The sequence below is a fragment of the Polistes dominula genome, unplaced genomic scaffold, assembly GCF_049000335.1.
Source record: "Polistes dominula isolate Pdom_NZ unplaced genomic scaffold, Pdom_raw_medaka contig_80, whole genome shotgun sequence".
In the NCBI taxonomy this organism is placed as follows: domain Eukaryota; kingdom Metazoa; phylum Arthropoda; class Insecta; order Hymenoptera; family Vespidae; genus Polistes; species Polistes dominula.
Window position 1 is genome coordinate 2,778,905 of NW_028301111.1, and position 27,358 is coordinate 2,806,262.

The window sequence follows — 27,358 nt, forward strand, 5'->3', positions numbered from 1 at the left end:
CTAGGATTTTTCTATGGCATGCTTTGCTGTATATTTAAAAAAAAATAAAGAGAGAGAGATGGAAAATATCGACGCGTTCCAACGAGATATCGTGTCTCGATCATTTCTTATTCCCAAGGACGCCGAGTTAAGGGGTAGAGGGGAACGGGAGGGTAAATAAGTTCGTAGGAGAGCTAGTAGAGATTTTAAATGGAAATTCCATTGGTCGACGACGAGTTAATAATTCATTCAGATAAGGAACCCGTTCGAAATAGAGACAACAACTCATCCGTAAGCGCTAAAAAGCGTCCACGCTTCAACTAACTTTGAATATACCTTGCTACCAATGAACGAATACCGTAATACAACACACCTTATCTCTGTGACAGTCGTATTTTCAATTGTAAATCTTTTGTCTACTATTTTTCTTTAATAATAATGATAATAATAATAAAATTGTTGATAAGATTTACGTCACGAACGTACAACGACTAGTGACGTAAGTTTTCTATTTCTAATTTAGGTTAGAATTTATATTGGATTATAATCTACGATTTGATTTTATCTTTAGTTCGTGTTTTATATAATTTTATTATTATTTTCTATTTTTTATTAATTTTTACAAAATACCATATATATATATACAAAGTATAATAATAAATTTTCTTATACATTTTTTTGATATCAGAAAAAATTATTATACAAAGTATTTATTAAATAAAATAGGCAGATTTCTATTGCAAAATTCTCTGGCAACATTCTATGACAAAATTCTATGGTTAAATTCCCATTAAAAATTTAAATGTGCATATTGTCTTATGGTTAGTCTAGTATTACACGTAAAATGTGGTTTATTTTGTTTTTTTATATCAGAAACAATAATTATAAAAAGTATTAATTTATTAAAATAGACAAATTTCTATGGGAAAATTCTCCAGAAACATTCTATGACAAAATTCTATGGTCAAGTTCCCATTAGAAATTTAAACGTAAATATTATCTTATGGTTAGTCTAGTATTACACGTACTAGGTGGTTTTTTAAAATATTTTTTTACGTAAAGGATATTTAACCTTTATCAACCCTAAACCATTCAACCCACCCCACCCCTTACCCACCCTTCTTCTTAAAGCGAAGTATTACAGCACGTCGATTACGGTAATCGAAACTCTTCTTGGCGATAATCGAACATGAAAAAGAAAAGAAAAAAAAACAAAAGAGCCGGAAGGTTGTTGCCGGAAGATAAAAATTAAGAATAGAAGAATTTTCCTAGACATTCATGGTAGATAAAGATAGGAAGAAACTATATATATATATGTTCAATGTACTTAGGGTGAATTCAAAGTGTTGTGTTCAAAGTTTTGTTCAAAAACCCTTAGGCCATAGTTTTTATCCATGAGGTAATCATAAGGTCAACCTCTCACGCTACACTACTACTATTACTACTACTATTACTATACCATTTACAGTCTCACGATTTTCCTATTCTCCTATAGATCAAACGAATAAATCTATGGCGTATTTACGGTATAACACAAGGTAAATCCCAGAAGTTACTTTATTTAATTGATAAATAATTTATTTACTAAATATTTGACATATGATTACACTAAACCATAAAAAATAAAATATTATAATATATATATTATAATTCTATTGATAAATGAAAATATATTGGATTGGCAAGTAAATGATTGTAAATTTTGCCAATAGGTAGCTTTTTAAAGTCAGAAATTACTTAGTTGCCAACTCAATAGATTTCTTTTTTTATATTTTGGTGTTCCCATAAAAAAGAATTAAGAAAAAATTTATAAACGATATTAAATGATCAACAATTAAATTGAAAATAATTCATACGAATCTAACCTAACCTTGACACGTAATAAAACAATGAATCGTTTCAATTGTTTTACATTAAAAATGAAACTAGATAATATTAAATAAAAGCTTTTCCATTAATGAATCAATCAAATATAAGAATAAAATGAACATAGGGAAAAACGTTATTAAGATACCTAGTAATAGATAGATAGATCGATACTATAAAAAGAATCAAATACGGTGAGTTGATTTAATCGAGAATCACATAAAATTTCACGCATCGTTTAACACGCAGCAGCAAATATTTTCCACAAGGCGAAATAACGAGCCATCGTAAAACAAGGATCACGATTCATAGAAGAACGTAATTGGTGTGTGTATGTGTGTGAGTATTATTACTAGATTTTACGCGTTGCACTAATGCGGAAATTGTCGGCTTCAAAACACCATCAAAGACGTCTATAGTAATAATTTTAAGCTGAATCTTTTAACCAAAAGTTTAACTAACAATAAAAGTAACAACTATAGCTATAAAAAAAAAAATAAAAAAAAAGATTTACCATTCCTTTTATCCCTTTTAAATATTGGGCTAAATTTCCGTTTAAAAATAGCTCAAAAAATTCCATGAATTTTAGAAAGAAAAAAAACAAATAGAAAGACTAACAACTAAGTGAAATACTAAGAAAATAAACGTCATAGTTAATTACGGGGGCGTAGTCGAAGGTTCGGATGAAACGTCGTCGTTTCATTGGGGTCGCGGAGAGGTAAAATCCGACCTTTCACCTCGATAAATCCCATAGACCATAAGAGAGTGAGTCCCCGTAGATCACCCGTAGACAATCGACCTACATTAGATAGATTCAACTATTCCTACTACTACTACTACTACTCTCCTATTTATCTATCTCTCTCACTCTTTCAATATTTGTCTCTCTTTTCTATCTAAAAGTACGGTGATCTCTCGTGGGACAGCCAGCCATGTAAATTGGCATTGCTATAACCATAGCATGGCATGGCATAGCATGGCATGGCATGGCATGGCGCTTACCCATGAAATAGAAAAAGATACTCAAGACTCGTGTGTACACAGACTGGTAGAAGGGATCCCACGGTGTTCCCCTCTTTCAAATCCTTCAACAAACCACCACCACCATCACCATCATCACCACCACTATCACCACTTGCACGCGTTCACGAGAATCGTAAGACTCGTCGAGTCACATGAGCAACAACTTCTCTCTTTCTCTTTCTCTTATTCTACCTATCTTTCTCTATCTTACTATATAATACCCATAGACCCCATAGCGTCTATCAATGTATGCCACGGTGTCTTTTCGAGTGTCAGTTTTCCCCTGTCCTAACATAATCAACTTCAATTCTCGCCATCTTTCTGAACAGAAGAAACTAACACATAAGAATAATACTAAGATGTAAAAAAAATATAAGGAAATAATACTAGTATGATCCCTATAGGGTCCTGGTAACTAAAATATACAGAAGCTTTCATGCAATTCTATCAAAAGAGAGAGAGAGAAAGAGAGAGACCCCTTTTACCATCAGATTCTTACTCTTCTGGGTCATGTCCCACCGATCTCGATTCAACTTTCCTATTAGGCATTATTTTGCGAACCTCTTCTTCCTATCTAGCTCATGCATGCAACCTAACATGTTACCTACATATGTGTTTATGTATATGTGTGTGTATGAGAAACATAGAAATATCTATCTCTGTTTTTTTATGTGTGTCATGTTAGATATACCTTGGTAATTCACCATAGTGACACCATGCTTCTTCTTCTTCTTTCATTCTTATCTATAAATATAGATTCTTATCAGACCTAGTTTATCATTGAATATCTTTATGGAAGTTTTCTTAAGTTTGGTTGGTAATTAAAATAAAAATTTGAAGACAGGTAGCTGTGGTAAACTTTTTGACAACTAGTGAGATAACCATAGGCCAATCTTAATGCTTTAAATCAACATTAATAACATCGTTCTTACTTTTTCTATCTAACATAACTACTATCTTAGTATTAAGTATACTAAACCAATTGAGTAACCTGAAGATAATTGCAGACATTGCTAATAAATTAATCTTATGCCACCCTCGGGCACGCCTACAGGAGACGCGTGGTTTTACTTACACGTAAGATCAACCTAATCGTATCTACCAACAACAACGATTGACTATCTTATCCCACGAATCAAGGTGTCCCGTTTTTAACGACCTCGTTGAACCTAACGTCATCGCGGAAAAACGTCGATGATTGAATTAACCAAGGTTGTAATTAAATGAAATATTTCTACTTCTGTTTCTTTTGATTCTTCTTCAAAGTTTTTATTTTTATTATACTTAAATTATATGTAGAAATTAATAAATGTTAATGTATGTGTGTATAAATGATTTATAAATAATAAAAAATATAAATAATATCTAATTAATTCATATAACCGATTACTATGTCGTTCGATAAACTATGCGATACAATTTGAAACATTCGGCCTAATTCGCAAGCCAACAGAATCAAAGGTATTTCAGGTATCAAGATGACATAACCTTCGTTCCATCTTCGAAATTCAGATTATCAAGAATTTAGAGAATCCAAGTCTAAGAATCGATTGATCTGATTAAATGACAACTATACTTGAACATGAGCCAATGAGAAACCAAAGGAAAATTACAAACTGAGACGTCAAAGATTCCTTGGCATCTCCTCCATGATGAAATGAAAAGAAAACTGATTGGCTGATTAAGTACCATCTTGTATTTCGTAAATCACGTGACCAGTAAAAAATTCAAGTATTCTTTTTTATTCACTACATTAGTCAAACTTCAAATAATATTTCATTTATTTTAAATTTTAAATTATTAGATGTATGATATTAATAAATTGCATGCAATCATATGATCGATAATATAACTGATTCTTTTAAAAATAGTTCAATGGTATGCAGTATACAGTCATAAATAATACATGTACATAGATTTATATTGGAATATCCATGGGAATTGGACCACGTAACAATCTTTCTATCTTTCTATCTTTATCTCACTCCTCCTCCTCTATTTCTCTGTTTATTACTGCACCTTAAGAAATGTAGAAATATATATTCTTTTCTATTAGGTTGTATACTCTATTGGAAAACTCATTCCACGATAGTCTAGAGATAGTACAAACACATTTGGCATGATTCCAGGTCGAAGTAACAAGGAAAACTAAAAGAATCTCGTATATTACATACTGTAGTTTAATCTATATTTTTCAACTTCGATGGAAACATTTTCTTTCTATATATACAGGGTGATTCACCAGCTATTGCCACTTAAATAGTTCCGAAAGTATGATAGAATCAGAAAAGTAGATAAAAACAAAGTTGCATGAAAAATTCAGGACTTTAACAAGACATTAGTATTTTTTTGTTAAACAAAGTCATTTTTGAGATTTACTGGTCAACTTTATTTTTTTATATACAATGTTACATTTTACTACTCACTTTTGGATAGCGGCTTTCAAGACGAATCCAATGATATGCAACACTAATATTTTTGAAAGTCAAAAATGGTCAAAACTAACGAAAAAGTACCACCGGTCACAGTACAGCTTTTCCGCGTCAGGTAGCACAGTGGTCGCGTTATCCTTCAGTTGTTTCGACAAAAGACGGTGCAGATATTTACCGAACTGTTTTTCTTAGTCATTGTCCAGTTTTATATTTAATGTTGCATATCATTGGACTCGTCTTGAAAGCCGTTATCCGAAAATAATTATTTAAATATAATATTGCATTTAAAAAAACAAAGTTGACTACTAAATCTCGAAAATGACTCAACCTAACAAAAAAATACTAATGTCACATTATAATCCTGAATTTTTCATGCAACTTTTTCCTTATTCACTTTTCTATTATTTTCATACTTTTCGGAACTATTTAGGTTTCAAGAGCTGTTGAATCATCCTGTATATATAATATACTAGAAACTATTTTGAATGAGTTTATACATTGTCAGGAGTACGTAAAACTATTTAGAAAAAAGTGATTTAGAAGTAAACAACTATGATAGAAATCGACATTCGACACTTGAACGTAACTGGAAGTAAAAGTATCGATCATTTTCTATCCATTAGAAAGAAAGAGAAAGAGAGAGAAAACTAACTAAAAGAAATAAACATGAAGAAGAAAGAAAGAAAGAGAGTAAAAAAAAAAAAATAGAAATAAATAAAAATGACTTGAACGAGTTCGCAGTTTACGCCTCCTCCTCCTCAGTCTCGGAACAAGAACTCAAGCCTCGGAACACTTGGAGACCGCAAATAACGTTACTTTGCATTACTTGTGGTCGCTCGTTTGTGCAGTTACGTCCTTGAGCGTCTGGAGGAGACCCTCCAGGAGCGTTATTCTCGACTGATGCCGCCGACACCATACACCGAACCCAACTCCAAGTGGATTTCGATGTCGTACACCTCATACGGAGAATGATCGTTACTTCTATATTTTTTTGTTATATCTTTTCTTTCAAAGTTAATGTACTTTCCAGTTAAACTAAAAAAAAAAATAACTGAAGGGTGTGGGTTCAAAAAAATTTGATTCGAAGGTCATGAACAGACAGACAGACCAATGGTATCATCCCTCAAGGGTTTAACATGCAATTCCACTCAAACACATACTCATACAACTATCAGATAATAATTCATCTCATGAATCTTATTCAGATGATTGATGCCAAGTTTACCTTTTAATTCCTCAAACTGTTTGAACGCAACATGGTAAAGTTAGATGGAAAGTCGTATGTGATATGTTGTTGTTGTTGTCGTTGTTGCATTGATGTTAGTCTCGTCAATGTTCGGACTTTGTGGTCGGGTTTTCCTTGTGGCAAAGACAGAAGCTCAACTCACCTTTCACTGGCTTAGACGTAAAACGATGCCGGATCAAAAAGTGGATCAAAACACAAGTACCCTTTTATTGAATCAATTCTAAAGATTAGGGGGAAAAAGCCTTGCCTTTACCACTTTGTTCTTTCGCGTTACGTTACGTGCTAACGTAATTATTATACTGGGTGTAATTATCGTTTATGAGAATAGGCGTGGGGCAATAATTTCTTTAAAAGTAAAACGCGCGAAACGTTAGACAATTTTTTGAACAGTTGTAAAATCCATTAAATGTCATATGTAGGCTAATGTTAAGAAAGCATGACAGATTGTAAATACAATATAAGAAGACGCACGACATGATTGATGACACATCGCCCACTATTTCTCTACTTTTTCTTTTCTTTTTTAACTTCGAACATATTGCAACCAATTTATAAACTAATTTGTATTTTCTTCTAACCAAACAACTTGCTAAAAATAAAATATAAAGTTGATTTACTCATTCAAATTATTACTCTACTTACTTTTCTTTTCTTTTTTTTTTGTTTTCTCTTGCAATATATAAAATTATAATACTAACATTAAATTAAACATTATAGTTATTAAATCTGATAAAGAAAAGCTAAGTAATTCTTCAAATTACAAATAATTTATTCCAGTTTAGTTAAAGTTAACGAAATAAACCATAACCACGGATTGTCACCTCTCACTCGCCACTAGTCAATATTAATAATTACAAATAATATTAGAGTTGGAACATAAAATTATAATTATAATTTTTTTTGTTACATATGCCTATGTACGTGTATATATATACATAAAAGAAATACGTGACAGATACCATAAAATAAATTTTTGTTTAATCTACTAGTATTGATCTATCTTTGTCGATAAAAGCAACGCCAATTATGTTACACGAATCGTTCAAATTTACGCTCGATTAATTTCCTTAGTTGAAGGAATTATCACGACATTTCATCTTTTCACCATTGATCTCTCAAACCACTGGTATACTAACTCGTATGCTCTCAACTATTCAAGGATATTCTCAAAGATGTTTCGTGCTGACGCTTCCGTGTTACAACTACTACCATCTCGAACTAATCTAACACAATTTATTGTCCTTACTTTATAGTAAGAAAATTTAACCTAAACTTGTATTATAAATTTTTTTAATGCCAATCAATGATTAAAAAAAAAAAAAAAAATATGTAAAGTGAATCTAAAAATAAAAAGAAATTATTCTTATATATATATACATATATATATATCTTATCTTTATTCATTTTGTTTCCTTGTAATTCCTAGCAAGGACACTCGATTAGTTCAGTTACCGGTTTGAGAAATTACGACACACTCTATATATGTATGTGTGTGTGTGTGACACGTTCAAAGTAAGAATGTTGAATCAGCTATTAATCTCGCCCACAAATCTGTCGTATCTATTTCTTTTTTATATATATAGATATTCTTTCTTTTATTTTTTTATTCATTTTACATTGGGTTCTCTCCGTGATACCGAATGAGGATTAAATTGACCATAAATTTAGCAACTATCCAGCAACCGACATGCCGTTCACATAGAAAAGATTAAAAAAGAAATCTCCGATACAATTACAAATCACAAATTCCACGTGTCTCGCCTACGGGATTGTGAACACACGTATATTTTATTGCGTTGGTGTATCATAAGTACTTACCCTACATATATCTTTTGAGGTTATGTAACTATATGTGTCCTATGGGTTCTTTCATACTACTATGATTTAGGAAAGTTATTTTCTTATTTATTGCACTATCATTATGATTAAATATTTTTTTATTTTAATGTAAAAATTGTAAACTAAAGTTTAGTTCCAGTTTTTTGAAGAAAAAATAACATTGAGGTACATTTAACCTGTTCAGGGACGATATTTGTAATGTTTCTTTTTATTTAACTGTACATGAAAAATAACTAAAAGTTTGCATTATTTCTTTGAAAATAATGAAAGAAATAACACTTTAAATGACAGGAAACTCAAAAGTACAAAATTACATTTTTTCTTTCCCCCTTTCGATATTTTGGTTTCTTCAAAAATAGTAGTTTGGGTTTGAACTGTCAAGAATACGTGAGAAACGACTATATAAACAGAACACATTCATTTCTAAGACACATAGATTACCAGCTGGTACCATACTGAGAATTTTGACTATTTTTAAAATTTCTTTTCGAAAAAAGGGGCTGTGTGACTTGGTAAAATCTAAACACACATTTTTCTTTAACGTTCATAACATTTGTTCGTTTAACGTGATACGTCAAAATGATTAATCATCTATTATCCTTTTGTGGCGACCGAGAGTCGCCTCATCGTCCACCACGACGTTTCACTAGACAAAACAAGTTTCAAGTTTGCACTTAGAAGGATTTTTTAACTTTTGTTTACCAAATTTAATAAAAAAAAGATGCCAAAATTGAAATGTAAAACACCAAGTAAGACACTTGACATAATTGATTAAAAAAAAATACTTAAACCAATAAAAGGGTTATACATATGGTCAAATATTTAAAACAGAAAGTTCAATTAATACAAAAAAATTGAATAATGCATTCTAAATTTATATTTAAAAGAAACTGAAAACAATGTTGATGATCCTTACGTGAAGATCGTTACACGTGTATTAAAAACATATATTTACAAGAAGAAGGAGGTATCATCCTATCCTCACAATCGAGAGGAGTCAATCATGGTGGTGCGACCCGGATCCAATCGCAGAATTCTCTACCAAGAGAATCACGAATCCCATCAGTCGTCGTGACTGTCGGCACTCAAAAGGTTACTTACTTATATCTACTTATACCTACCTACGAGAAACTTTTCGCATCTTATTATCAACATAAATAATAAACATGAGTAAATAATATTACATAATCAAATTGTTTTTTTATTTTTTCTTTTTTTTTCATATAAATTGTTAATAGACATTAACCTCTCATTATTTCATTTCAATATTTATGCATCAATGTTAACATTTAATGTATTCTTCTGGAACCTTGAGAAATTTAACTACAACAAAATGAAGAATAAAAAACAATTGATCATGTAATAAATACTACGAATCGTAGCATTGAAAATCTCAATATTCGATTATTGTGTACGACCTTGTGTCTAGATAACCCCCTAAGGATCTAAAGAATCACATTTTAAACATTATCTCATAATAGTATCTTTAATACGATCGTTATCTGGTACGATGAAAGTCAAGCTTTACGTTCGATCTAACTTCGTCGTAAATTCAATCGGTTTCTACGATAACACTGATACTCTTGTACGTTACTGTGTTCCTAGAGGGGTTACCTCCTCCCCTCCCTCCCACCCTTCTACCCATTGGCAAACACATAGAGGATATAAGCGTTACAAAAGGATCTACGGGCGTCTATCAGATATAGATAGATCTGTCACGGAAGTGGCTTTCGTAGGTTATACAAAGAAAAAGAGAACCCAATAACAACGAGAAACTGATCGAGACGCGACTACATGCAGTGCTGCTGCTGTTACTGTTGCATTTGCTGTTAACTCCTGCTGTTTATTCCCTTGGCATGCTCACCTAAGCTTAATTGACTTGTATACTTATGTAATTTATTTGCATATCGAATTAATGGAACGTTGAATTAATGTACTTACATAATGGACGTATGAATGCATAGGCCACGTGTAAACCTTTTCTACATACATACATATATATATAAATAGGTAACATTTTTTGTTATTTTCTTTTGTAACGAAACGATAGAAAACATTGCAAAAAAATAACAATAAAAAAAAAGAGAGAAATAAATTACGTGGTATTTTATGTAACTCGTAAAACAATCAATGAAGATCTATCATAAGATAAACTAGCAATTTATTTGATGAACATATCATAATTGATTCGTTTAATCAATGGGTATAATTAAATTGGAAATGATTTTGTTAAAATAAAATAAAAATCATGTATAAAAGAGAAAAATGTGTACACGTGGTAGTTGTTAGATATAATTGACTAGTGTGTTCCTTACACAATCTGCATTCCACATGTGAGACTAACAAAACGACCGACTGTTAAACTCCAGCAGGCTATTGATCGTTGACAGGAATACATAAATCCAATAGCCAAGGAGTAAGAAAGCTAGTCCGGTATTATCAGTCCAGGTGAGGTGCTACCAACCACACCTTGTCCGAAGGGAATCGCATCTAGGCGTGACCATTCTAAACACCGCGATACTCGTCTGATTCAAAGAGTCGCTTTTAACTATTCTAACTATGTATGTATGTATATATATAAAGATATATGTGTACGTTAGTTTTTCCATTCTTCATTCCTTTCTCTAATCTTGATCACCCTGTATAGTTTTTTTTATTCTTATACTATTCGATACTAATCTAGAAAAGAATTCATTTGGAATATCAAACACCATCAGCCTCTGGTACCTAAGGAATCTCAGTTTCGTTTCATAATATTATCTTATAGGTTGTATATATGTATCTAGTGTATAAAAAATATCTTAGTATGTGTAGAGTGCATTAGAGTATTAAAAAAAATTGATATTGCAATTTAAAACCACCGATTTATGTACCTTCCTCCTCGAGATTCACCTTCAGACTGACAGGTTGTCCTCTGTTACATTTACTTATGTATATTCTACTACTACTCTCCCAAACCATTTCACGAGCCTAACCCACACCTATTGTCTCCCCCAAATCTTTCCTACAACTTTACAGACCATTCCCCTACCACTTCACTGACCCTTCCCCCACCATTTTACTGACCCATCCCTCTTCTTTCGCAAAGAAATAAAAACTGCTAAAATCTGAAGGTTTTAATCCTAAATTCTATTTAATTAGACTAGTACACATACATACATATGAGGACAGTACATAGATCATATATTCTGAGCTTTTATGCAACTTAATAAACTTCTAAACTTTATTATAATAAAATATAAACATTAATCTTTTCATTTTAAGTATTTTTAATGTATCATCTAATACATATGTATATGCATATAAAGTAGAAAAGTAACTATTAAAATATAACTTCCCGATCAATAGACTATAACTATTAGTTATAAATATTGTAACTATACTTTCTCTTTCAAAGATATTATCGATGTAAATATGTTCGATGAAAATGCAACTAACAAAATATAAATAACAATCTAATAATATAAGAAGGTATAATAAGAAAGTAGGAAAAGCTTATAAGGAAAATGATGATCGTCGTAATAAAAGTGAAAGAATGGAAGGAAATAAATAAAAGAAAGAAAGAAAAAAGAAAAAAGAAAAAAGAAAAAGAGGAAAGAGGAAAGGAGGGCGGGATGCCTGAGGGTCCGGAATCACATCACTTGAATTTGCATAGAACAGCATTTGCCGCATAAGAAGAGTTAAGAAAGAGAATAAGAAATAAATAAAGAAAGAAGAGGGGAAGAAAAGAGTGGGATGTGGAGGGAGAGGTGGAGGGACAAGAACTCAAAGGTCACCTTGTTACGAAGTGATTCCTTTGCAAGTGGTCTTTGCAGTTTCCCATGAGGCTGATCCATAAAGCGGCGGCTGAGGTCGACTTAGCTGACACGATGGATCACTGCGATAAGAATATATGCGGCATGTTTTGCAACGTGTTCCAGCATACCGGAAGAAGTGGACTTACCATGCGCGCGTGCGCACTATGAAACGAACTATTCTAAAAGGGTTTATTCTCTCAATCTTATTTTTCGTGTTATCTCTTTGATACCATCGCTAACAGCTGTTGTTGTCTGTTGTCTCCTTCTACCTAAAGAAAATATTTCTGACTCTCTTTCTTCAATACATGTGTGTATGTGTGTGTGTGTGTGTGTATTCGTCGATATATTTCGCGTGGGTCGAATCAAAGATCGAACACGGACCCCACCTTAACTTCAAACTCGAAACTCAACTGAGTCTAAACGTGGGCTGGACCCTGCTGTTGTTTGCATCGTGTTGCTAATGTATTATTTCTAACAATGGCTTACGTGGAATGATAGAAAGGTGCATTATAGGATTGGCGCTAATAATAAACCTCTTGAATGTGTTTGCCACCGTGCACGGCAGGTGCAAATATCGTTTACTCACTTAAATAACTGACTAACTTATTTTAAAGGTTTTTCAAATACGAAATATATTAACCCCACCACTGCCTAGTTTGATTCATTCTCACATACAACATACTTATCTGAATGATTAAATATTACTAGATAATCTAATCAATGCAAATGAAATAATTAAACGTACTATAACGTTTCTATAATTTATTTAAATGTTTTAGAGTGAGAAACATGTTTTACTTCTTCTTCCTTTTTTTTTCTCTCAACTGTGAATCACGGTTGTTGAACTGGGTCTCGGGATTCTTAGTATCGGGTCAAAGGTGATTGTAATATCCGTGTCAGGCTACCTCCCCCTTATAAGTTAGAATCAAACTGGCAATTTGAAATACGTCCTCTGAAAGATTCTCACGATGTTCCACGCCCTAGAAATCGACGCAACAACAACAACAAGCAACTAACTACGACGATGACGACGAAAGTTTCACGATTCCTGTTACTTGGATACACTTTCCTTTTAAGTTTGGTACCCATATCGATAACGATGATTCTCCATCACCTACCACCCCCACACCCCCACCTTCATTTTCTCGAAAATTGTGCAATCGCATAGTTTCTATCTCACTTTCTTTCGTGATTCCAAACCCCCACTACAGATTTGCAAAGTTGTCCTATAACCAACCACACTCTCTGCCATCACGAATCCTTTTTTTCTTATTTTTTTGTTTCTTTTATATTCTCTTTTTGAAAAAGGGATAAGAAATCGTGTTATGGTAAACGAGATCGAAACTCGCTTACTCCCACGCAACGATTATCAACAAACTTCTACGTAGTTTAGATCTTTCTTAACTTTCCTTACTCTCACTATTTATGGGAAAAGTATTCATGGTATTTGAAATTTACTTTTCGAATAAATATATCGTATAGAAAAGAAAGTATATCGAATATATTATAATATATATATATATATATCGTATCATATTGATTAAGTCAAAATACCATTAGATTTTATTTTATAAATCTATTAAATATTCCAATTTATAGAATCAATAATTTCAACAAGTTTAATTAACAATTTAATATATTTTCTCATTCACTAAATAACACACCAAATAATCGTTATCTTATAAAAAAATATCTGAACATGTTTTACCTTTTTAATAAACCTCACACTCACACACAATGTTAGTTAAAATGGCTTTGAATATAAATGAAACAAAAAAAATAATTTAAGTTAAAAGAAGAAATGTTCAGGTAAGGTTTTCTTCTGCAAGTGAAATATAGTTCAAGTGAGATAAGTTAAATTGAATCGTATTTTCACTGGACACCATGCATACCGTCCAAGAACGTAAAATAATAATAGTAATAGTAGATAGGTAGGTAGGTAGGTAGGTAGGTAGGTAGGTAGGTAGGTAGGTAGGTAGGTAGGTAGGTAGGTAGGTAATAGAGTGTACGTAGCGTTGATGAGTGAGCGGTAAAGTCGATCGTTCCTGATGCCTGTTGCTTATTCATTGCTGCATTACCTTAGTGTACCATATTTTATGTTGCACAGACAAGTTTTCTCTCTCTACCCTTTTTTTTTAGCTACCTGTCTGTACTTCTTATTCTCCCAGAGAATTACAAGGATTTGGTCGTAAGTTAACGGCAAGATAAGGGCTAACTCGAGAAGGTTTCAGAAAGACTGAGATAGTAAACTTTAACATAAAGTTGTAGGGTAAAGGATTGAAAGGATGGAGGGTTGGGGTGGGGGAAATGCAAGTTGGTGCTGCTGCAAAACGACGTTGCAATGTGTTGCACCTGTCCACCGTGATTCCGACCTCCCTCGGAAGGCACGTCTTCTTAGTTGGCTCCCTTAAAAGGTTCGCGTGGGTGAGTCGTTTTCCTCGCATAGTTACGCACGTGATTCCTTCCAAGTAAAAGGATGAGAAAAGAAAGAAAGAGAAAGAGAGAGAGAAAAAGAGCTCAAAGGAATTCCAGGGGACTGGGCAACTGGATCTTTCCACGAAGGGAAGATGCATATGCATGGACGATGCAAAGGAAGGAACGTGAGAAATATTCATGCCACGTACTACTTCGTGAATTCAACTTAGTTAGTTAAATCCTATATAAATTTTTACTTCCTTTTCTATTTATTATTCTACACACAATCGACTATTTAAAATATTTCAATCATTCTTTACATTTACCGTTAGCTATCCATCTATTGCACTAGTGCAATTGAGAAGTAAGAGAAGGGGAGGGGGAAGAAGGATATCAAAATTTTGAAAATTTTTTATTTATATTATCACGCGACATATTTTTTTATTATAATACGTATTTTAATTTAGAAAAATATCACTAAATAGTTTTTTACATTTATAGTTGCCTAGTCATCAATTGCACTATTGCAAGGAGAGGTTTTAGGGTCACAAAATTTGAAATATTTGATTTATATTATCAGGCGACATATTTTTTTACTATAATATGTATTTTAATTAACAAGTATATTACTGAATCATTCTTTACATTTAAAGTTACCTAGTCATCAATTGCACTATTGCAATAAGAGGTTTTTGGGGACACCAAATTTGGAAATATTTGATTTATATTATCACCAGCAATATTATCTTCTAAAATATATATTTTAATTAACAAATATAACACTAAAATAATATTAATAATAATAATAATTAAAAAAAATTGTTACATCTTCCAAGGAGAAATTTGTATGAAACAATTCAAAATACCTGTGTATCTCGAATCGATACGGTTTTGCTTGATAAAAGAAAAAAAGTAAAAATAAAAAAAAGGGACGAGATGAAAGAACACGAAACGTCGCATTGGACGACGAAGCTTTCGATCGCACTCTTTGAACTCGTTAGTGAACCAGTTACTACTCTCTGCTGGTTACCCAGTTACGTCGTTACGCTTGTTACTCATCCAAAGAGATACCGATAGAAATCCATCCAGGTGATGTTGCAAGAACTTCTTTACTCGAGTTAATTCCTACCCCATTAACGCTTACCATTAAGAAAAATTATCTATCGTCTATAACGTTCATTTCAAATCATCTAATTTACATATGTTAAGAATAGTTTACATTCTTTTGTATCAAATTATTATACTAATAATAATAATAATAATCAATATATAAATATTTATATTTAATTAATAATAACACCGTATATCCCTAATAAACGTAATTAATAATCCAACTGTTGAATAAAATAAAAAGAAGATGCCTTCGTGAATACTAAATATGAGATTTAAATTAAAAAAAAAAAAAAAGTATATAGCTCACATTAAAATTTATTACAATCTAACGTAATATACAATATCTCACGAAACCCTTCACAATCCGCATATGGTAGACTATAAAAGGGTAAGGGTGAAACTGATTAAAATGCATTACGAGACTGAGCCAGTTCGTAGGGCTAGGGGCAATATGATGGGAGAATTTTAAGCTACTTTTACCATCCTATACTATCACCATATACTAAATAATAATAATAATAATAATAAAAATAGTCATAAAAATCTAACAAAAGGACTAAAGATAGTTAAGATCGTTAAACGTGTTAGGATTTTCAAAAAATATGTTCTTACGAAAGAAATTCACGTGCCATCTGTTCAGATTTGTTAATAACCAAGATTTCTAGGTATCATCGTGTTGTATTACACGTATACATATGTATATACATCTATACAGGGTCGTTCGTGCCATTAATCATGAACATTTAGCATCTACACAAAGGGACAATAGCGTTTGCATGAAACCTTCAATATAAGAAGTATCTCATTGAAATCATTTTTCATGTCATCTTTCTTCATTGATATTCTTTTCTTTTTTTTTTTTATAATTTCTAAAGATACAAGTGTTTTATAGAATATAATTGACAATGACAGTAAATGTAAGGACCTTGAAATTTAGAAGAAGACAAAAAAATAAATATAAAACCCAGACAATAAATGAAACAAAAAAAATTGTACATTTCAGTCTCGTTCGTATCTACGACGACATTCGATTCCGAAATCGTTACTATTATAAAGGGAATGACGATGGGGATGAGGGGGGAGGATAGGGAGGGGAGGGGGTTACAAAAGAGATTAGATATTCCTATCACGATTATATTGTTACCCACGTGAATTCTCGAAGCCTTCGAGAATCGCGAACTTGGAATAATCCCGTACGGTCTTCTCCATTGGTACGTGCACCAAATGTACGAAAGTACGGGAAACGAAGTATAGAAAAGGGAAGAGTGAGGGGGGCGGGAGAGGGGGGAGAAGAAAAACGTGACTAGGAAAATAATAAGAATTCCTGGTGACTTTTTTTTCCAAGATGTTCTATCCGATACACATCGAGTAACACGTGGTTAATACTACTACTAGTATTACTAGTATTACTACGTCTGGTATAAACTATAGCAAAGTAGGAAATCAAGATGGCTGATCAACTGGATCTTTATGAAGCATTGTGTTGTTAAAATCACAATCGACTCGTAAAGATTAAACTCAGTTAAGAAAATTGAATCTATTTTGATCGTTAAAACTATAGATCGTTAAAAGTTTAATATATAAGTGTTAGGAGGATATTCCCTGAGGAACTGTTATTTTACTGTTAGTTCTAGTATTGGTAACATTTTCGATGAATGGCAATTGCATTAGTTCAGGGACATTGACTTATATTATATTCTATTGTATATATACATATATATGTTTGTTAAAACATACATTGAACAATCTATGGCATATTTGCAGTTAATAAGAAATGATCGAAAAGGAGGCGCCCCCGTGAGTTTAATACGCTGAAATACCATAACCGATAAAGATCTATATCGATATCGGTATCGGTTGCTGTTTTCGTTGTATAGTGTTGTAGTTGCAGTTGTTGTGTTGTCGAGAAATAGAACGAGATTTATAGGTACGATTTCCTTAGGCGATAAATTTTCTAACACCCTCTCTTTTACATACCGCTTTACTTTCGATAGACTTTAATTCAAGAGAGAGATATAATCACTTTCAATAGCATAGATAAATAAATTTTCTTGAAATAAAACCAAGAAATAAAGACAGACATTATTTTTTTTTTGTTGTTGTTTTTTTTTTAAAGAAAAATATAAATCTATCTTAGAATTTAATCCTCGGTTATAAAGTATTGAATGTGTTGGTCAATAAATAATATTGAAATTGTATCGTTCAATTATAAAATATCTGCGAAAATATATTCATAAATATAAACAAAATAAATATAAAAATAATACTAGGATGCTACGATCACGCATTGCTATGGTTAATGTTAATTTAATATAATTCTAAATTATTTAATAAATTATAACAACGTATAAAATAATATTACAATTAAAAAATAAAATATACACGAGAAAATAAGAATAAAAAGGTTTGGTTATGTTGCATGAAAAATCTGAAAAAAAAACGTACGACGTGAATATAGCCAAATAATTGAATTCTACTAGACCGCCATCTATTGCAAAATTACAGTACCTAAAAAACTTACAGAACCTTAAAAAATAAAAAATAAATGGGATAAAAACTATGCTATGTACTCTAGATAACCTTAAAATAATTAAATCCTTAAATTAGCGATAAAAAATAAAAAATAAACGCGATAAAATTTTATTTAAAAAATTCAGTAATTTTTGTAAGAAGTTCAATAATTTCGAACTTCATTGGAAACCAACAATCTTACACTGAATGTTTAAATATAAACATTTAAAAAATAAAATTAAATATAAATATCAAAGATAATAATAAAGAGGATTATTTTGATGAGATATAAATAAATAAAATAACTATGCATATATATTTATAGGGTGTAGCACGTGCTAGCACTAATGAAAAGCTTTTGTATCCAACTAACATAAGTCGACAACACATACGAGAGAGAGAAGAAATTCGAACCGTCTCGATTCGAGTTAGAAAGGCCAGCATCTCGAGTATCACCAGTTGTAAACTAACGCTATAACGTCGACACCATAGCCATAACATATCGGATTAACAATCAGATACATCTTGCTGCTACGCAAGTTTCGTGTATTTAAAAGGGTGAACAAAAAAATATCAAACGTTTGGTCAATTCGAATATAAATAAACAACACCATAGATGCATATTATAAACTCCCATAAATACACGTGAATTTCATTTAAAAAAAATGATTAAAATGAAAACCATACTCAATGCATTGCATAGCCAAAGAAAAACAAAACAAAAAGCCAAGAGGGTTGGGATGAAAAATAGATCAAAAATTCACTGACTTCCGGTTTTCCTATCTTCCAGTATTCCTTTGAAATGAAAGAAATTTTAACTTGTAAAATGAAGAACATATTACTACACCATAAGCAAGAATTAATTATAAAACATCTGTTGAACAGGTGACATAGAGGATTGCTTGGTAGCACCTGTCTCTCAAGGACAATTCACACCACTTCCGGAAGCCCTTTGTTGGGCTATTTTAGAATTAACGTCACAAAGGCAAGCAGCTACATTGGATACCCTTAGATCAGCACTCAGGAACGCATTTCCGGCAATGCAAAGACCTAGCCGTGAACTCGTTTACGATGCACTAGCTAAATTGATGCTAGAACGAAAGATTTACCATACGTCTCAGGGATATTTTGTGGTAACACCGGAAACTAGAAGATTAAGGCGTGATTCAGGAAGTTCTAGAAGATGTTCGAGAGAGGTTAATGGTTCCAGAGGACAGGGTGGTATGCTTATGAGCAACGACGAAGCTATGGCACTGGTTCATGGGGAAATGTTAACCCTCAGAGACGGTGACGTTACTCATCAGGCTGTACAAACCAATCTGGCGGATGTCATCTGTGGTGGTAAGTAAATAAATTCTTCCTATCCCTTCCAAAACACTATCAATGATTCTTAATTATCTAACATCAAGCTAAAAACTTTTAAACAACGAACTAATGATATTTCGATGAACTTACACTTATGGAAAAAATCTTTTAGACGTAACGGTGAAAGCTTAAAATTTAAAGAAAGAAAAATAAATAAAATAAGAATTCTAACCTATAACCGTGAAGAGAAACGCAAGAGACTATCTTAAATATACACTTTGACAGTACTCCCGCTAAGTTTATCTCTATCTTATAGCTTTCACGTTGTATCGTTAAAATATCATGTGTTTACAATCGATAAATCGTAACTGTTTGTTGTTTCATAAACGAAAATGTTTCTAATAAAACTAAATAAAAGTATTACGTTCATTTCTGTAAAAAAAAAAAAAAAGAAAAAAAAATAGGCCCAAATTTGAGTTAGGTTTGATGTTCATCTTCATCTTCATTTGAGACTTCATCTTCATCGTTGTCCTCTCTTCTTCTCGTGAAAGGATCCACAGGAAACTGAGTGGCTCGTAAACTCGAGGAACTCGCTCGAAACCGGTCGATCCGGGCAAACTCGTTCGGCACGTGTTCGGGAATCGTTCCGAGTGTCCAGAAGAAGCTCCCTACCTGTCCGTTGCTTTACCTGCTAGCTAACTAACTTACCTGCTAGCTTGGCCTAAACGTTTCAGATATTTTTTTTTTTTGATCATGTTAAGCTTGATCCGATGTTATGTTGTCATTGTCCTTGATAATCTTCTCGCTAAATTCCATCCAAAAAAATTATTCACCTATCTCTTCCACTTTTTTTAGTTGCATAAATTTATTTATCAAGGATTCAAAGATTAATCATAACCGTTCACGAATTTAATAAGTTTAATATAAAATTGGAAATATATATATTTTGAACATCTGTTTAAACTACGATGACATTTGAAATATTCAATTTATTATTATAATTAAGCAACTTTGTTTATTCCTAAAAATCTATAATTTATCGATATATTAAATACGGAAATGAATCGATAACTATACTCATTTGAATATAGTGTCAAATGGCAAATGGTCGCAACCCAACAAAAAAAATGTGTTCGATAATTAACACTTTAATTAACTATTCGTACGAAATCTTGGAGTCTCAATCGAACACATGCTGCGAAAGTATCTTTCGTGACCTAATAATATATGTATGTGTGTCTAACTAACACGTACAGGTGAGAAAGAGAGAAATAATCGAGGTGTAGTTTAATGTAAACAGGAGGATTAATCGAAGGTAGTAAATTTGGTGGAATCTTAATAGTATTAGAGAGTTGAAGAAAATTCAAAAGATAACACTAGTTCAAGCAGGAAATACTAATCGCGTTAGACATGGCATTATTTTCGCCTTTTATGTGTTTTAAATAGTATATATGGAAGATCGGACTGACGGGATTGGTGAATATACTGGCACGCGTGTACAATTCACATGAGTTCGCGTTAAAAGAGTCAAACCAATCTCATGGCAAGTTGCCGATGCCTGGAAAGCGTTTAGCACAACCGATACATTAGCTATTGGTCACGACATTACCTACCGTTACATACACTCATGAAATCACATGGAACTCTCATATATATATATATATTTATATCTCTTTCTATATATTATATGTGTATGTGTGTGTGTGTTTGTGTGTATGTTATGGGTATGTATAATCTTCCTACTTTTCTTTTACTCCTTTCTCGGTCGTTTCTCACGCAGGCATTTCATTCGGTCGTTGGCTATAGCCCCTGGCTATGTACCAGGATGAAAATCGGGAACGAGGGTGTTCCACTTTTTAAGAAGGCAAAGAAGAACCAACGTCGCCTAAAGTCTCACTTTAAATGTCCCGTTGATATTTTATATTCGTAATTTAAATGAGATAGAAAATAAAACGATAATTAAGAAAAGAAACAGAACAAGAATCAAACAAAACACGTCTAAATAATTTTTTTTCAAATACCAATTGAAAAGTATTGAAACCTATGATTCCACAGATCGTGTATTTTAATTAACGCACGTTTTTATTTATTTAAAATAATATTTAAAATGTGTGTGTGTCATCCCTAACAAAACACCCTAAAAAGACTACTTCATTAATTCTAGGAATAATTAATTTTTTTTAACGAGGTTAGCAAACTAACCTCACCCCAGAACCCTCCCCATTTATCTGAGGATTTATGACAAATATAATTAACACTAGATTGCCCGAGATTTCTTGTATAGCTATATTGCCCAAAAACAGTCAAAATGACTGCATTGTGAAAAAATAACTAATGTGTAAACAAATTTGTTTAAAATTAATTTTTAATATTTCTTATATTATTTACAGTTATACAACAAGTTATTAGTAAATATTAACAATAAAAACCAAATTCTAAGAAATTGTGTCATTATATACATAATTGTTTTTCTAATTGAAAATAAAAAACAGTCAAAATGACTGCCTTGGGCAATCTAGTGTTAATCGAGTAGTTAATTAATTTTCAATATTAATCGTACGTTTGATTTGTTTTTAGGTAATCCAAACGACAAAGTTCTGTTTGCCAGGTGTCGATCGATGCCAGGTCGTCTCGAAAGGAGACACTCACTCAGACTCTGGGGCTCGGCCAGACGTTTGCACAGAAGCGGAAGTTCACGGTCTTTGCCAAGGAGGCCGGAAAGAAGTGACACTTCGTCTAGTGCCGAATACGCAAGCACCGATAGCGCACCTCATAGTCCAACCAGTGAGTCGAGTCGGGGGAGGGATTGTTTTGGTGATGGGTGATTGCTTAACCGGGACAAATTTATGCTTTAAAATAATAATAATTATTATTATACAAAAAAAGAACACGTCCATGCTTTGCAAAGAAAAATCATTGCATTACAATTATGTGGCTATTTCTTTTTTTAATCCAAATCGTAAGAAGCTTCTTAGTCACCCTTTAGCAGGCAAGCCCTTCCTCTAAATCCTACAAAAATTGTAGCATCGTAAAATAAAACAACTTTGACTCGATTTGTTCTGAAAAGGTTTTTCCGTAATGTTTTCAGAAAAAATAGGCTTGCTCTCGCGATTATTTCGACGTAGTACGAGAAGAAAGGGTGCACCATTGATGGGTACGTTCAGCGCACAATATCCACCAACCGAATGGTTTAATCCACGTGTCGTACATCTACACAGTGTTGCTACACAAACGAGAGCTGCTAGTCCTTCGGTAAGGAATTACCAATGTAAATAACCGATCAGATAGTACCGTTAAAATATATTTCATTTGATAAAGGAAGAAGAAGAAGATACAATTTGAAAAGATCAATAATGTTACGTGGTGTTTTGCAGATGATGGAAGGTTTGGATCAATCGCAGACCAGTTTCCAAGTCTGGGACGATTCGAGTTCTGTGAGATCAGCAACATTACCTAGGCGGCACCGACGTCAAGCCAGCGGCGATTCATCGAGTTTATTGGCAAATTCTACACCGAGAAGTTCTAGAAGACACAGATCCCCATGTTCTACCATGCCAAGATCAAAATGTTCGAGCTTGAGTAGATGTACCTCGAGGGCATCTGTCCTTCCGCCTAACGCCAATCAAGAACCCTACCAAACAACTACACGTAATCAAATTCAAAATGGTAAAAATTCGGCCAATTCATCGCCAAGTAGAAGCGGTGGAAGTTCAGGATCCGTTAGGACTACCAATAATGTGGTTAGTCCTGGAAAAACCGCTACTTTAACCAGGTCCTCGAATACGAGGCAATCGAGTTCTCGTAGGCCGAGTCACGATTCGACTGCTAGCGGCACAAAATCAACCAATAGTTCACCCCAACATAAGGTGAGACACCTAATCGAATCTTTATTTATATATATATATATATATATATGTCTGTAAGTACTTATTTACTATTACGAGAAATCGAAAGTTAACTATTTATACATATATATATCTAAATAGAGTAATACATGTTCAAAATCATTCTCCCTGTCATTTTGTTTTTTAAACCTTCGAGCTATCCGTGTGCATGTAAGATAGATACATTATTATCTGGTTTTTAAACTACATGGTCATTCGTTGATCTAATACAAATCTATATATATATATATATATAGATGTGTCTTTCTATGCGTGCACTCGGTTTTGCTAAGCACCAATCCTCGTTTACTTTCTAACGCTTCAAATGAGAAATCTATTTCCTCGTAGGTACTGCAAAAGACGTCTTCCGGTCATTCGTCTCACTCGAGTGGGAAATCGATTTCTAGCGGTAAACTTTCGTCTTCCCCGTTGAAGACGAACACGCTGCCAGCTAAATCGTCACCGTTGAAGGTCGTACAACAGGGATCGTTAACACCATTACAAGAAGCACAAAATTCTATAACACTTCAAGTATCGACGAATTTAAGTCCTGTCAATAATGGTTCGTCACAGGAACAACGTGCTATACAAAATAGCGTAACTTTGGCATCGAATGCTACGAGTACTACGACCATTTCTGGATCACCAGGAACTAAGATTTATGTACATCAAAATAATTCACCTATGAGATCGGTTATTACTTTTGAAAATGGTACGGTTAAGACTAAAGTTACTGAAAAGGATAGCACGGATTGCAAGGAAAAACAAGAACGCGAACTTATTGGTGAAAAAGTTTACAAATCTCGAATGGAAGAGGACAAATTGTTTAAGAGTAAACACGTTGACGAGGATAAACTTAATAAATCTAGTAAAATCGAACGTCCTTCTTCCCTGTATTCTGGCAAAGATACAAAACCTGGACTACTCTCGGAATCCGATAAAGAAAACAAACCTAAAGTTGAAGAAGAAACACCGAGTAAATTGAAATTAACGAATCGTTTGAACAACAGTCAAGTTCATTTGATAGATGGATCTAGCGGTAACATAGACAAAAATTCATTATCCCATGAACATACAACTGGTAATTTATCCAGTACGAAAAATACCAACGATGCAATGAACAATTCACGCAAATTGAGTCTCTCGTTATCAAAGGATGCACTGAGTTATCGAAATTTACTCCGTCCAGGTTCGAAAAACAACATTGCATCTAATCCACCATCCCCAACAAAATCATTCGATGGTTTTGGGGGTTCCTTCAACAATGTTTATATCGAAAATCTCGAGTCAGCTAAACAACAAAGAGCACCACAGGGTTCCGAGCCTAATTTAGAAAAAACCGTCAGTCGTGGTGACCTTTATTCATATCCGAGCTTGAGCGACATGCAAGTTCAATTTACCAGTTTGGCAGCACAAAAAATACTTAAGGGTTGTCCGATCAATAGCGTTGATACTTTGGTCGAGGTTAACATGGCTGCTGCTGAAAAACCAAACAATTGTGACGTTACCGTTCATACGGATTTTGGCCTAGTTTGAAGGTTAGAATTATTATCCTTCGAATTGAACGTTAGACTGTGTACGATCTAACCTATAAAACTCATCATCATCATTATCATCATCATCATCATTATTATCATTCATATCATTATCATGATCATCATCGACATATTTCGATTAATTTCATTGCGAACACAGCGTAACGTTGTAACATGAACGGGTATGTAAATGAAAACGATCCAGTACCAAGTGAAACCTAACCCCATTTTTATCTCGGTTCTAACGTACTGTAATATATCTAATAGATAATAAACGCGTTCGATACACACAAATCACGTGAAACGTCACTGCCGTTGTCCGAATAAAAAATAAAACATTTAAAAAAAGTAAAACATTTAAAAAAAATATGAGAGTAAAAAAAGTAAAACCTTAGAAATAAATAATATGTGTGACGGTAGTTTAAATAAGTGATACTGCGATATATATATACGTATATAAACAATAACGTGCCTAACGTTTTGTTCCGAGAGAAAACATTTTTTGTTTTTATTTTATATAAAATTAACAAAAAAATATTATAAACAGATTATTCCAAAAAAAAAAGAGAAATACAACAAAATATTCAATATAATTCATTGCAAGGTATAAAATGTATTGCAAAAACCGATATATCTGAACAGGTATATTAAATATAAACAATTTTGTTTCCCACATAAACAAAACAAAACAAAATAAATCAAATCAAATATTTTAGATAATAGTAAGCCGCAATAGTCGCAGTTTTGCGTCGCTTTACTAAGCTTTAAAGCGATTTGTCAAAGCAATTTATTTCAATTAAATATCTTCGCACTTCTATACTAACAAATACACACATACACATGTAAAAAAAAAAAAAAAGGGAAACAAATAATTTCACATAAATAATATTACGTATACTCAATCAATAAATATCATAATGATGATAATCAATCGAATAGCAGAATTGGATTATAACCTATAAAGATAATTTCATGAATAAATTATCTTAATTAATAGATAAAAATGTTTTCTCTCGGTATAAAAAAAAAAAAAAATGGTATCACTCCTGTTGTAATTAGTGCAATCGTAAATCTAACAATAAGTGCCAAAATCCATGTAGTACATACTTTCATTCATAAAACAAAAAAAATAAATAAAAACAAACAGAAATGAAAATGAAAATGAAACAAAAAAAAAACAATTCAAGATCGATCGCCTTATTAAAACAAAAAAAAAACAAAAAACAAAAAAAAAAACAAAAGCAAAACATTGATTAACGATTATTATTATTATTATTTAATCGTGTAATGAACGTTCAATTTTCAAACGAGAATACGCATAATTAATACGATAATTCGCGATATGTAATTAATTATTAATCTTAGATTAAAATATAAACCATAATAAAAAGGAAGAAAGAAAGAAAGAAGAATACCATCAGTCGGTAAATAATTTCGAATATATTGAAACAAATGAAAGAAAAAACAAATCTAAAAGATACGTTAGCTTTGTACATTTTTGATTAATTTTAAACGTACAAAGCATTTTTTTTGTTTTTGTTTTTAATTCTTCTTCTTCTTCTTCTTCTTCTTCTTCTTCTTCTTTTTTTTGTAATATTTTTTTTTGTTCTTCTTCTTAATTTTATTTTTAAAATAGCGAAATAAAACGAATCGAGAGGTACTTCGAGAATTAAAGTCCTCTACTCGTTTTTTTTCATGTCTTATCAAAACTAACTTGTAGAATATTATAATAATAATAATATCAATATATTATAACACACACAAACACACACACACACAACAAAAGCATACGAGAAATAAAACGAGAGAAAAAAAACCAACGAAATTATACTTTAAATCCTATTAAATTACATCCAATGAAACAAATGGAAAAAAACCTGTTACAATTATCAATAATTATTATTAAAAATATTTTTAAAAAATTCACCAAACCTTGAAAAAAAAAACAAAGGAATTAATTGCTATAATAATTAATAATGTAAAAAATAAAAACGTACGAAGAGAAAAAAAAAGAATGAAATATCGAGTCAGTTTTGTTTTCGTATATGCAATTAAAAAAAAAAAAAGAAAAAAAAAAACAATGCAACAACAAAATATATTCTAAATTTAATATTTATAATATAAATAAATTATAAATTAAATTATAAATATTAAAAAAAAGCAATGCAAAATGATTTCGTTTTAACAAACGCACATACGAAAAACGAACTTACACATATTTAAAAAAAGAAAAAAGATCACCAAACAAATAGATGATTTTATTACTCGAGCGAAATAATACGTAATAATTATATGACATATAAATGCAAATAAAATAATAATCTTCGATAAATTTGTTATTGTTTATTTTTTTGTTTTTGTTTAAATATCATTTCTACTCACCGGTATGATGAAGTTTTCTCTAGACGTTGGA

General features: G+C 32.1%; 1 protein-coding gene across 2 annotated transcripts in view; it reads left to right on the forward strand.

Annotated features, from left to right (window-relative positions):
• Positions 1–27,026, forward strand: part of knockout (Stork-head domain-containing protein knockout) — an 80,787-nt gene extending 53,761 nt beyond the window's left edge. The window contains exons 4-8 of one of the 2 annotated variants that reach the window (XM_015326989.2): positions 19,107–19,562; positions 22,104–22,310; positions 22,594–22,778; positions 22,901–23,392; positions 23,759–27,026. In XM_015326989.2, the coding sequence (XP_015182475.1) occupies positions 19,107–19,562; positions 22,104–22,310; positions 22,594–22,778; positions 22,901–23,392; positions 23,759–24,946 (2,528 nt within the window). In that variant the 3' untranslated portion in view covers positions 24,947–27,026. The remainder of the gene's footprint in view (positions 1–19,106; positions 19,563–22,103; positions 22,311–22,593; positions 22,779–22,900; positions 23,393–23,758) is intronic. The other variant, XM_015326992.2, reaches the window with a different exon arrangement.
• Positions 27,027–27,358: the final 332 nt, after the last annotated feature.